Here is a 14,210-nt window from a genome sequence, read left to right as displayed (position 1 = left end):
GACTTTGCCCCGCACCCGTTGAGGCTGTTGCCCTTTCTGTACTTGCCCAAGGCCATCTAACCTAAAAAACCGCCCAGCCCACGCCACACAACCCCTGCTACCCGTGTAGCCGCTTGTTGCGTGTAGTGGACTCCTGACCTATCCAGCGGAACCCGAAACCCCACCACCCTATGGCGCAAGTCGAGGAATCTGCAGCCCACACGGTCGCAGAACCGTCTCAGCCTCTGATTCAGACCCTCCACTCGGCTCTGTACCAAAGGTCCGCAGTCAGTCCTGTCGACGATGCTGCAGATGGTGAGCTCTGCTTTCATCCCGCTAGCGAGACTGGCAGTCTTCACCAAATCAGTTAGCCGCCGGAAGCCAGAGAGGATTTCCTCCGATCCATAGCGACACACATCATTGGTGCCGACATGAGCGACCACCTGCAGATGGGTACACCCAGTACCCTTCATGGCATCCGGAAGGAAGGACCCTTTCCACATCTGGAATGACTCCCCCCGGTATGCACACGGAGTGCACATTGGTTTTTTTCCCCTCTCTTGCTGCCATTTCCCTAAGGGGCCCCATTACGCGCCTGACGTTGGAGCTCCCAACTACCAGTAAGCCCACCCTCTGCGACTGCCCGGATCTTGCAGACTGAGGGGCAACCTCTGGAACAGGACAAGCAGCCATGTCAGGGCGAAGATCAGTATCAGCCTGAGACAGAGCCTGAAACCGGTTCGTCAGACAAACTGGAGAGGCTTTCCGTTCAGCCCTCCGGAATGTCTTTCGCCCCCTGCCACACCTGGAGACGACCTCCCACTCTACCACAGGTGAGGGATCAACCTCAATGCGGGCAGTATCCCGGGTAATCACAGTCGTAGTCCGATCAAGGGATGCGTGGGACGAGCTGGCTGTCCCCGACAAACCCCCATCCGGACCCCCACAGTGATGCCCATTGGCAACAGCCTCAAGCTGTGTGACCGAAGCCAACACTGCCTGAAGCTGGGAGCAAAGGGATGCCAACTCAGCCTGCATCCGAACACAGCAGTTGCAGTCCCTATCCATACTAAAAACTGTTTTGCAAAGAACGTCTGATCTAATCTACAGAGAGCGCAAACAAATCAACAAAATTTAAACGGTTATTAAAATACAAGATTGCCTAGTAAATGCAGTAATGCTGCTACTTGCGCACTGCTGACACTGCTCGGCGGCAACTCTCAAATACTATAATACGCCCGAAATTAATGAATTAAACAATGCAAGTACCAAAAACACGCAAAGAAATTACGAATTAAACTATGTAACAAATGATTGAGCTAGGAGTATACGACTTGCTGCTCAGCTGCTTATCCAACGGCGGCAGGGAGCACACTGACTGTGACCAACCGACACTGGCCGTTCAAAACAAAAACGGAAGAAAAACGACTACGCGAATTTACACTATTCAGGTGTAGAGTTGGATTAGTTTTGGTTATCAGAGCGGAAGTCGCTGCTTGCAGAAATTCTGTCTCTAGTAAGCTTTCTTGCCATAGTAATGGTATTTTTGTTCACAAAACAATCGTCATATAAGGTCATTTCGTTTTGCATCATCAGTCTTATGACTGCCACGATGCGGCCCGCAGTCACTTCCTCTCCTGTGCCAACCTCTTCATCTCAGAGTACCACTTGCAACCTATGGCCTCAATTATCTGCTGGATTCTTCCAATCTCTGTCTTCCTCTACAGTTTTTGCCCTCTATAGTCCCTCTACTACTATGGATGTCAGTCCCTGTTGTCTTAAAAGATGTCCTATCATCCTGTTCCTTCTCCTTGTCAGTGTTTTCCACATATTCTTTTCCGCTCTGATTCTGCACAGAAACTCCTCATACGTTACCTTACCATTCCACCTAATTTTCAACATTAGTCTGTAGCGCCAGACCTCCAATGCTTTGATTCTCTTCTGTTCCGGCTTCCCACAGTTCATGTTTCACTACCGTACAATGCTGTACTCCAAACGTATGTTCTCAGAAATCTCTTCTTCAAATTAAGGCCTATGTTTGATATTGGTAGATTTCTCTTGGTCAGGAACGCCCTTTTCGACAGTGCTAGTCTGCTTTTGTTGACCCCATTACTCCGTCCATCATTGGTTATTTTGCTGCCTGGGTGGTATAATTCCTTAACTTCATCTACTTCGTGACCATCAATCCTGATACTATGTTTCCCGCTGTTTTCATTTCTGCTAAGTTCTCATTACTTTCGTCTTTCTTCGATTTACTCTCAGTCCATATCCTGTAGTTATTACACTGTTCATACCATCTAGCAGATCATGTACATCGTCTTCACTTTCAGTCTGGATAGCGATGTCATCAGCGAATCGTATCATTTCACCTTGAATTTTACTTCCATTCCTGAACCTTTCTTTTATTTCCATCATTGCTTCTTCGATGCGCAGATTGAACAGTAGGGGCGAAAGGCAACATCCCTGTCCCACATCTGTTTTAATCCGAGCATTTCGTTTATGGTCGTCCACTCTCTGATCTTGTACATATTTATATTACCCGTCTCTCCCTACAGATTACCCCTATCTTCCTCAGAATTTCGGACATCTTGCACCATGTTACACTGCCATTCGCTTTTTCCAGGTCGACAAAGCCTATGAACGTGTCTTGATTTTCCTTTAGTCTTGCTTCCATTATCAAGCGCAACTTCAGAATGGCCTCTCTGGTGCCTTTAGCTTTCCTGAAGCAAAACTGATCGTCATCTAACACATACTCAATTTTCTTTTCCATTCTTCTATATATTATTCTTGTGAGAAACTTCGATGCATGAGCTGTTAAGCTGATTGTGCGATATTTGCACTTGTCAGCTGTTGCCATCTTCGGAATTGTGTTGATGATACTTTTCCGAAAGTCAGATTGTATGTCGCCAGACGCATACATTCTACACATCAACATGAATAGTCGTCTTGTTACCACTTCCCCCACTGATTTAAGAAATCGAACCCAGATCCGAGGAAGTTTTGGTTATCAATCAAAGACACTATATCTAGACCATTGGTGCCACTCTCAATTTTTATTTCAAGTGACCTTGAGATTTAGAAAATATTGGCTCTAGACAGGGATTCGAGCTCCGATTCCTATTTTTCTCTGAATTGGAATCCTTCAAGATGGTAGTGTGCCATCACTTCGTTGTTTCCTCACGATGCCAAACTCGTCCAGGTTTCTAAGAACGACGCGATCCTAACTACTATTGAAAGAGAATTTGTTAGTTGACACCTCTTCATGTGGAGTAAACGACGACGAAATTCGCGGGGTTGCAGTCCCAGGCAACAAACATCTTTTCATTGTGTTACCTCGAGCCGAACATGTGCACATCTCGCTGATGGTGAAGAAATAATAAATATTTAATGTCTATTCGCAGTTGTAGAACAACAGCGAAAGGTGCTGTTTTCGAATTCCTGCCAAAGCAGAATCATTTGTATCTTTGTTCAGGTTGCAATATCACGCTGTTGGCGAACATATTTAATATCTGACATCTGGTTGTGCATAGATAACAGTTCATATAGACACTGGGTTCTACTCCCTGTCCATCACTACAACTTTACTTCATGGCGTTTCACACTTGTATGTTGCAATTTATTAGATACCTTTCGTGGTTACTTCTCATGGTAGTATAAGCTTCATTGGGTTACCGGCGCATTCCTAAATGTGTCGTCATTTACTTGCAGGTTCGGACATTCGACCTTGTAAACTGGACACTGGTGGACACTTTGATATTTTACGTGTCCTTACACCTACTCGATTCTTGATCCGACGTGCGAGCACTGTTTGGTTAACGGTCGGTTGAAATTCGGGTCACAAACAATAACTCTTCATGTCATTTAATGGGTGTGATTAGACTTCTGCAGTGTCACTTATTGTAATGAAGTTCAGTTTACAAGCGTTAAGTGCTGTCTCATCTCTAATAACGTGTTTCCTAAAATTTATTTTATCGCGGTGTTAGTTATATCTCTTGTGATAACTATTGTGTACACTGGAACGACTGTACCCCACAGGGTTTTGGTGTTTAGAGGACCTACGATGTAGGTGTGTTATGTTGGTCCCATCCAGCAGTGGCCCACTTTCTTTGCTGTCAAATGTACAGCACGTCATGTCTACTTTGTGTCAGGATATTGATGGAGAATAGCAGACTATTCTGGGAGTCTGGAGGAAGGAGGGACCGCTATCCAGAATTAGGTTTTGGATTGTAGCACCGCTTAGTACAGTACTATCCTTCGCTAATCCGTCGGTCTGCTCCTGTCTGTAATTATAGGGTAATAAACCACGCTCTTCTTTCATTCTTAACTAGATAGCTATTTCGGCTTTACAAATGAAGTAAATTAAACAAGAAGCTTACATAATTTTCTGCTGCAGGTGCAACGCAACACGACAGTGGAGGGATCTACACCGAAAGCATCAGCTGCGGTGTCGAACACCTCATCAGCGAACTATACCGTTTATGTTCCTGACACCAACGTAACAAGTGCTCTTGCCAGGGTGGTGAGTAACGCTAAATTGTTTTTATCGACTCCTTCCAAATCAAGGGGCCGTTTTTTTCTTTTGTTTCTTACGTTTTGTGTACTGCTGGCACTCCAATTCAAATCTTTTTCTACAGCTGATGTCTCACTTATTGGCTATGACTCATTAAAGTAGTTAAAATGGATAAATCGGTTACAGACGGCTATAGCCATTTCTCTACACCTTTACGGCGATGAGAATTGCAAAGAATGTAAGAACTAATTCAAATTTGTGTATGTCGTTTACATATGATGGGTAAGACTCTTTTCTCAGACGGACAACATTAAAATGATTGATTTCACAGCATATATTCTGAAACATGTCTGTGCCATTGACGAGAGAGCATCAGATTTGCGCATTGCATTATCCCGAATTGTTTTCGGCACAACGTCTTTCACTCAACGTTATAAAAACACATGAGTGTCAGGTCCGGATATTTACGTCGGTGAGGGAGCAACACAGCGTCGTCATCTCCTACACTATCCAAAGATTTGGAAGATACTGATTTAAAAATGTGATAATCTTCGTACTACATTGTAAGATGGGCGCTCCACCTTACTGAGAAATGCAGGCCGTGGAATCCGTATGAAATTATGTCGTCAGGCATTGATCATGCATATCCAGGCAAATGTTTGTTGAAATACTCACCTCAAAGAAAGAAAAATAGAGCGTGCAATTTTTGTGATGACATCACACAGAGCACTTTCATGTTCAGTTACACAGAATGGCTTTTCGGTCGTCGTATTCTGGTGTTCTCCATGTTGAACCTTCCACTTACACAACCTGGAGAGTGGTCTCATCGTTGAAAATGAGGTGCAGCATATACTTCTTCTATGGCTTCCGGCGATGACAGAGCATAATTCGTACGTTTGATGTTGTCTTGCTGTGTCAATTCCTGTAAAATCTTAATTATGTAGGCAAACTTTTTCATTTTCAGTTTTGTATTCAGAGCTCACCGAACCATTGCGTGTGGCATTTGGCTCTCTGCTGGTACAATACGTTGATTTCCATTTACTGTGTTTAAAAGAAAGGTAAACTCTTTCTTAGTTTTGTAATGACGAAAGTAGCCAAATCTTTCTTCTAACTGACGATGCCACTGGAAGTTGGCCTTGGAGACGCTTAACTGTATTTCCCATGAAATTTTCTGTGTACTTTTATGATCAATCAACGATTGTCAAATTCTGTCTCTGAGAATACCACCTGCGTGAGATCCGCCATTTTCTCTGATAACCCGGAACTCTTCTTTTAAGTATTATCTCTTATGTGCCGACTTCCGATTCACTGCGCTTGCATAAGGATCGAGATTTTCATCCTCCTTTTACATTTTCTGTAATTATTATCGGCAAATAGTTACAGCTGTTTGTAATACATTATTCATTTAGAACTGCACTTAATTTACTCTGGTTCAGTAATATGTCACCCTTTCAGTTGTTACAAGCATCGGTTACTCAAAGGGGAGGAAGTTAAGTGTGCCATCACTCTACAAACGGTGTCATCTTTGTTCTGTGAATATTTCTCATTTTATCTACGTATGATGTTACTAAGGCTGAGATGAAGAAGTATTATGCCATTTGTCTAAAAAAGTGAGCAAAAGTGCGTAAAAGCACTTTCAAGAAGAGACTTTCAGGCTAGCCAATGTAACAAAACCATGACTGATAATCTGACATAGGGATTCCGACACAGGAAAGCGCACAGTACCTGAAGCTATACCAACCATCAAGTCTTGCAATCCATCCTCATTATCCTCCTCCCCTACTGACCCAACTTATCGTCTCCTACATCAATGTTGTTCTGACATTCGCCCCCAAAAAAACATTACATTACTCCTTCCAAATCCTTGAACGCTACGCACTCAGCCCACTTTCCGTTTCCGTTTACCTTCTCCCACACTGATCCTTTACCGCTTAATCAATTTTCCATTTCTCTTTCCACGTACTGAACTGCCCCATACAACCTACACTATCTACAACCTTTCTCCATTCTTATTGGCTGTCCTCTGCTTTCCAGTTCTGGTACTTTGCCACGTGCCTGCCCATATATACCACCAATCCTACTCTTACGCGCCCACCCACCCACCCGCCCCCCCCCCCCACACACACACACACCCACACACACACACACACACACACACACACACACACAACATATTCTCTTCCAACTTATACCGATTCTCTGTTCTATATTCTCTATCTCGCTCGCTCAGGCACAGACATACATACACATACACAAACACAAACACAAACACACACACACACACACACACACACTCACACATACACACATACACACATACACACACACACACACACACACACACACACACACACACACACACACACATACACCATATTCTCTCCCAACTTCTACCGATTCTCGCTCCCAAAAATCGTCGATATTTGACCACCCTGTCAGCTATAACACTTTTCCATTTATCTTACCTCACATTAGGGCTCCCCCCATCCATCTTCCAGCTTTCCTTGTCCTTACTCCTCCTCGTACCATGACACTAATCACACCTCAGCCTCTTCCTTGTTTTTTTATCTTCCCACCATCCATCCTAACCTTCATTTCCACAGATACTACTCAACGGAACCTATGTTTCAATCCTTCAAGATACCTAACGTTCCCCTCCCCAAATACAGTTTTCCTCCACTAAAGGACCTTCGCATTTTAATGAAAGTAGAGCGCTCCTTTTTGAGAACAAATTCTTTTTGGAACATGTTTCATATACATTTTTATTGTTTTTCTTTTACAATATAAATTTTTGTTTTCAATTAAAAACGAATTAAATGAACGGTTTAATTATATGTAAATACCATTCAAACATTACGCTGTCTGTAGATTATAATACATTTGTAAATGTTCCACCATCTAATTATATTACTTGGTTTTTGTTTGCCTTTGTTTGGTCCGTTGAGCTTCTTTTAAAATTTTTGCCTCAAAAAGCCAGATACTATTACAGGCGACAAGTTACCCCGAGCCCATATGAGGCCGCGTACTGAAACAAAATAAAGTAGCAAACTAAACTGGCAATCCGTGTCATGTGTATTTTGAAATATACGCAGCCCACACATACCAGTGATAACAGTTGCTGTAATTACAAGGGGCAGTCGAAAGAAAAGGAAGGGACACGGAAAAAATAAGTTAACTGATTTCAAAAGGAATCACCATAACTGTTAATACATTTATGCCACTATGAGGCAAGGCTGTCAGTGACTTCATGAAGAAATGTTTTCGGTTGCCTACGAACCATTATTGTACCCAGGTGGGCACCTCTTCGATCCAAGCAACTGCACGGCTCACAAGATGCCAAGGTTTTCTCGACCAAACTGCAGAAGTTTCTCTGGAAAGCCCTTATACATCCTCTACACCTCCTCATGGGGCTTCGATATTTCTGGAGCTATGAAGACAGATATTCGTGGCGGTAGATTTGCTTCGGACGAAATGGTGGCCGCCAAGGCACAGTCATTTTTCCACAGGCTACCGTAAACATTTCTCCATGAAGACATTTGGGAGAAATGTATCAACATTTATGGCGATTACTTTTGAAAAATTGAAACAGTTTAGTTACTTTTTCGATCTGTCTTGTTTCCATTTGACTACTTCTTATTTTACTATATTTCACCATAATTATCCGTCTATTTCATTCATTATATTTTCAAAAAAAAAATATCAAACCTAAGAGATTTCGTTTTCTGAGTATTATTCGACAACTTTCGTGGAGTACTATGGTAAAGAAAAGAGGTTAGCAAAGGAGAAGAGTACACTGCTTTTAGAGATATATGTAGCTTAGTAGTTAACCTGTATGATCCAGAATTAAAAAAATGACTACTACCTATCAGATTATTTTAGATTTATTGATTAACTTAGTACATCTGAATAAATATATATAAATATCGTTGCTGTCAGCATATGAGAACAAAAGAATCGTATCAAGTCTGTAGCTCAGAATCCATAGGAAGATTTATATATTAATCACATATGCGAGGGATTGGTACATTCAGGATCCAAAGTGAGAAAATTTGAACACATAATAAAAGTTTTAACAACCGGGTCTACATCCTCGGTGATAATTATTCGTGGAGATTAGGACGTTGTCTAAGGCATGATTCTGCGCCTATGCTATTTCCCCTATTGCACGAGACATCCTCAAAGCCTATTAAGGTGAAGTATGTTCATTCTAAAACACAAATCTGTTTAGTGAGATCAAAATGTCAAACTGTTTATTAGAACGACACAATAGTCGTGTTTTAACATCATCGCATTGCTGAAAAAGACGCAGAACCGTGCCGAATTGTGTTATGGACATCATACAATGAAGAGCCAAATTAACTGTTACACCTGCCTAATATTGTGTAGGGCCCACGAGAGCACACAGAAACGCCGGAAACGACGTTGCATGGACTCGACTGATCTCTGAAGTAGTGCTGGAGGGAACTGACACCATGAATCCTGCAGGGCTGTCCATAAATGCTTACGAGGGAGTAGAGACTTCTGCACAGCACGTTGCAACGTATCCCAGATATGCTCAATAATATTCACGTCTGCGGAGTTTGGCCGCCAACGGAAGTGTTTAACTCGGAATAGTGTTCCTGGAACTACTCTGTAGCAATTATGGAGGTGTGGAGTGTAGCGTTGTCCTGCTGGAATTGCCGAAGTCCGTCGAAATGCACAGTGGATATGAAGGGATGCAGGTGATCAGACAGCCTGCATACGTACGTCTCACCCTTCAGAGTCATATCTAGAAATATCATGCTTGCCATCTCACTCAAACTGCATACGCCTAGCACCATTACAGAGCCTTCACCAGCTTCAACAGCCCCCACTGACATGCATGGTTCATGGATTCAAGAGGGTGTCTCCCTACCCCTACATGTCCATACACTCAATACAATTTGAAACGCGACTCGTTCGACCAGACAACATGTTTCCTGACATCAACAGTCAAATGTCGGTGATGAGGAGCCCAGGCGAGGTGTAAAGCTCTGTGTCGTGCAGTCATAAACGTACACGAGTGGGCCATCGGCTCCGAAAGCCCATGTAGATGATGTTTCGTTGAATGGTTCGCACGCTGACACTTGCTGATGGCCTAGCATTGAAATATGCAGTAATTTCCGGAAGGGTTGCACTTCTGTCATGTTTAACGATTTTCTTTAGTCCTCGTTGCTCCCGTTCTTGCAAGGTCTTTCTCTGGCCGCAGCGATTTCGGACATCTGATGTTTTACCGATTGCTGATATTCGCAGTACATTCGTGAAATTCTTCCCAGTTCATCGCTACCTCGAAGATGCTGAGTCCCATCGATCATGCGCGGACTTTAACACCTCTTGCAATCTCACTTAAATCTGCCATTGCGGCAGCAGTAATTGATCTAAAAACTGCGCCAGACACTTGTTGTGTTATATAGGGGTGCCGACCGCGGCGCAATATTCTCCGTGTTAACGTAGCTCTGTGCTTGAATATACATGCCTATACTAGTTTTTTGGCGCTTCGGTGTATTTACTCTTCTCTTTAAGACCATCGCAGAATAATAGTGTATGTGAGGGCGTAGAGTTTAAAATTTTTAATTTTATATACTGTTTCCTTCGTAATTGTGGACATTGGAATCCTTGCTTGAATGAATCAATACAATAGCGGCCGCCGTTTATTAGTGTATGCTTTTGCTGAAGGCGAAACAGAACTTTCATTACACACTCGCTTTATTCAGGTTGTTATCGAAGATGTTAGCCGTGAGGGGTAGCCGCGTGGTCTTGGGAGCGTTGCCACGGCTAGCGCAGCTCGCCTCCCCCCCCCCCCCCCCCAACCACCCGTCGGAGGTTCGAGTCCTCCTTCGGGCATGGGTGTGTGTGTTGCCTCAGCGTAAGTTAGTTTAAGTTCGATTAAGTAGTGTGTAAGGATAGGGACCTACGACCTCAGCAGTTTGGTCCTACATGACCTAACCACAAATTTCCGAATGTGTTACATGGAGCTTGTACGATAGAAGAGTGTACGTTCCCAGAATTAAATATTCACTCTGCAGCGGGGTTTGCGCTGATATGATACTTCCTGGCAGATTAAAGCTGTGTGCCGGACCGAGACTCGAACAAGTGCTCTACCAACTGAGCTACCCAAGCACGACTCACGCCCCGTCCTCACAGCTTTACTTCTGCCAGTACCTCGTCTCCTACCTTCCAAACTTTACAGAAGCTCACCAGCGTTGTTTATTAAGCACTGAGACCAACAGATTATCCAATTTTGTCTCTTCTTCTTACCCGTTGGTGTGTTTATGAGTTCCCTCCCTGAACATGCTAGCGTAACACTGATTGGACCATCACGAAACCTTGCCATCGGACACTCGAAATTGCGTTGCCCAGACGACAATAGTCTTACGTGTTTTAAGATGTCTGGTGACACCACTTTTAGCAGTTATTATGTACACTTGAATCACGTGTAAAGGATTTATCTTATACTCCTGCTGTAGGAAGCGGTGGCTGTAAGTCGTCAGGAGTATTCTTAAGCCCCCTGCTTGCTACGGCAAAATCGAGATGACGTAATAAAAAGCCGGTGTACCACATAACAAAATACGCCTGAGCAGCAATAATGTGTAACACTGGCATGCCCAGTGCATGGAAATCCAGAGGAGCCGATAGCGAGCCTTTGATGTCGAATAGCTGAGTGACCATGATGGTAAAGAAGAAGAACTTTACCTGTAAGATAATGGAGTCCACCTGAATACAGACGGTAGAGATCTCAGACGGTAACTACCACACAGGATAATTACCACCATGTTCGTAACTACCGGTCTACGGCGTTATTTAATATCAAGAATCTATGAGTTCAAGTAACCGGGATTGTTTTGTAACTCTGCAATGATGGGTGTGGAACCGTTTAATTAGTACCATAATGAAGAAGGCACCCTTCAGCTCGAATTCCCGGTGGCGCTGCCGAGGGCAGCAAATAGGCGATATACACTAGAGCGCCGAAGAAATTGGTGTAGGCATGCTTATTCCAATACAGAGACATGTAAAAAGGTGGAACACGCCGTTGCGTTCGGCAACGCTTATATAAGACAAGTGTCTGGTGCAGTTGTTAGATCGGTTACTGCTGCTACAATGGCAGGTTATCAAGATTTAAGTGAGTTTGAATATGGTGTTATGGGCGGCGCATGGACGATGGGACACAGAATCTCCGAGGTAGCGACGAAGTAGGGATTTCCTCGCACCATCATTTCACAAGTGTACAGTGAACATCAGGAATCCGGTAAAGCATCAATTCCGACATCACTGCGGCCGGAAAAAAGATCCTGCAACAACAGGATCAACGACGCCTAAAGAAAATCCATCAACGTGACAGAAGTGCAACCCTTCCACAAATTGCAGCAGATTTCAAAGCTGGGCCAGCAACACGTGTCAGCCTGCGAACCATTCAACGAAACATCATCGATTTCGGCTTCCTGAGCCGAAGGCCCACTCTTGTATCCTTGGTAACTGCAGAATACAAAGCTGTACGCCTCGCCTTGGCTTGTCAATACCGAAGTTGGACCGTTGATGAATGGAAACATGTTGGATGGTCCGTCAAGCCTCGTTTCAAATTGTATCATGTGGATGGACGTGTACGAATAAGGAGACAACCTCATTAATCGATGGACCGTGCATTTCAGTGGGGGACCGTTCCAGCTGGTGGAGGCCCTGTAATGGTGTGTGCAGTTGGAATGATATGGGCCCCTGATCTAGATAAGACTCTGAAAGATGACATGAACGTAAGCATCCCGTCCGATCATCTGCATCCATTCATGTCCATTGTGCATTCCGACGGACTTGGGCAATTCAAGCAGGATAATGCGACATTCCACACGTCCAGTATTGCTACAGAGTGGCTCCAGGAACATTCTTCTGAGCTCAAACACTTCCGTTCGCCACCAAACTCCCCTGACATGAACATTATTGATCATGTCTCGAATGCCTTGTAACGTGCTGCTCAGAAGAGATTTTCACCCCGTCGTTCTCTTACGAATTTATGGAGAGCCCTGCAGGATTCATAACATCAGTTCCCTCCAGCACGAGTCCATTCCATGTAATTTTGCGGCAATTTCACGTGCTCGCGGCGACCATACACAATATTAGGCAACTGTACCAGCTTCTTTGGCTCTTCAGTGTATTTGTATGTATGATTCCGTGCTGGAATGTCGTTGTGTTTTTACCATAGCAATTACGCGTCTTTAACTCTTTATTTCTCAAATCAGCCGGAGTTATTAAGAATTTTCCATTGCGTCATCATACCCATCATTTAGAGTGCAGCCATAAGTAGCAGTACTTTCCCTTCATTTTTATATTTAAGAAATGTTATGCATGTCCTTCGAGATAACTTTTTACTGTCTCCAAATAAATTACAGCTCAAGCTCATGTTGTACACAAGGTTATTCTGGAATCCTGACAGGAAGTCCTTATTTTCAATTATGAAAGTAGTTTTAGGATAATAGAGTATATTATTGTCAACTGGAATTTTTTACATGTTCAGATTTGTTTAAATGGACAACTTCTTATGTGGAGCAAGTAAGGCCAGTTTACACAGATATACTATTGTAGCCATAAAGATAATACGCTCACACTATACTTCCGAAGATGGAGAGCATTAATTGGTACACAGCGCCACGTCTACCATATTCAGCACACTCAGTACAGTTCTTCTTATACATGCTATGTTTTGCTTTCATTACATGGACTTTTTTTTTATTTGTAGGCTCGTTTCGAGACTGGCTACATCTTCTGGGACGACGTAGTGACCTGGTGCAGTGATGTGTTCCCATCTATCCTGCAACAGATAGTCGACTCGATGGAGTTTCCACTTTAGAGTCCTATCGTAGTAATGAAGCACTGATGAAAAATTTGCGTTGACACACGAAGCACCGTGCGTTTACATTTAATATCATTATTGTTGTGACAGGGATACTGACAGCATAAAACGTAAAACGATATCTGTTTTGAATAAAGAGATATAACTCGTGGAAATTATGATTCAGAAATTTGATTTTAAATACTTCACTGTTATTTTCAGGTCACACTCTAGAACTCAATATGTTTTCTGGGTTCGTCAAAACACGATTTGTTATTGTAAAGTCTTATCCTACAGATACACTGTGTATATCAAAAGGTTCAACTACCTTTCGGTATTTGTAAGTAGCTGTGAATGAAGCACCACTGAGGATTTCAGCAGCTCAAAAAATATGGAGGGTGACTAATATGCAGTACACTTTTTCTCAAATTATGGTGGATTGCACGTCGGCAATTAACTCTAGTAAACATTGGACCATATCACAGCGTCATATCACATGGTATTCCATGAATATCAATAGATTGAAATGTATTTATGGAAGTCATTTTCGTGGGCCAGTTAGCTTTTAATATATCCTTGCATTCACAAAAATTGCAACAGATGCGACATTACACCGAAGAGTACTGATATTCTCACCACATACCTTTTGTGAACTGAATACAGAAGAGGGAAAACAGTATTATTCTCTTCGGCCGAATGTAATATGACTTTCTCGCTACATGTTTTGAACACTTGTCTCCACAAGGATACAAGTCACATATAGATGTAAATTAAATACTGATGAGCCGAAACATTGACTCAGTAACTGAGTCGTCAGCGCAGAAGACTACTAACTCCGGGGGCTTGGGTTCGGTACCCGACCAGGTCGGAGATTTTCTCCACCTG

At 43.1% G+C, this 14,210-nt stretch overlaps 1 protein-coding gene across 1 annotated transcript in view; it reads left to right on the top strand.

The window, feature by feature from the left end:
- The window catches only part of LOC124613392, a 74,779-nt gene extending 61,415 nt beyond the window's left edge, over window positions 1-13,364 (top strand). The window contains exons 4-5 of the mRNA XM_047142094.1: window positions 4,373-4,498; window positions 13,233-13,364. Of these exons, the coding sequence (XP_046998050.1) occupies window positions 4,373-4,498; window positions 13,233-13,343 (237 nt within the window). The 3' untranslated portion in view covers window positions 13,344-13,364. The remainder of the gene's footprint in view (window positions 1-4,372; window positions 4,499-13,232) is intronic.
- Window positions 13,365-14,210: the final 846 nt, after the last annotated feature.

The sequence above is a fragment of the Schistocerca americana genome, chromosome 4, assembly GCF_021461395.2.
Source record: "Schistocerca americana isolate TAMUIC-IGC-003095 chromosome 4, iqSchAmer2.1, whole genome shotgun sequence".
Taxonomy (NCBI): Eukaryota; Metazoa; Arthropoda; class Insecta; order Orthoptera; family Acrididae; genus Schistocerca; species Schistocerca americana.
Note: the sequence above shows the minus strand (reverse complement) of the source record. Positions and strands in the feature narration are given on the sequence as shown.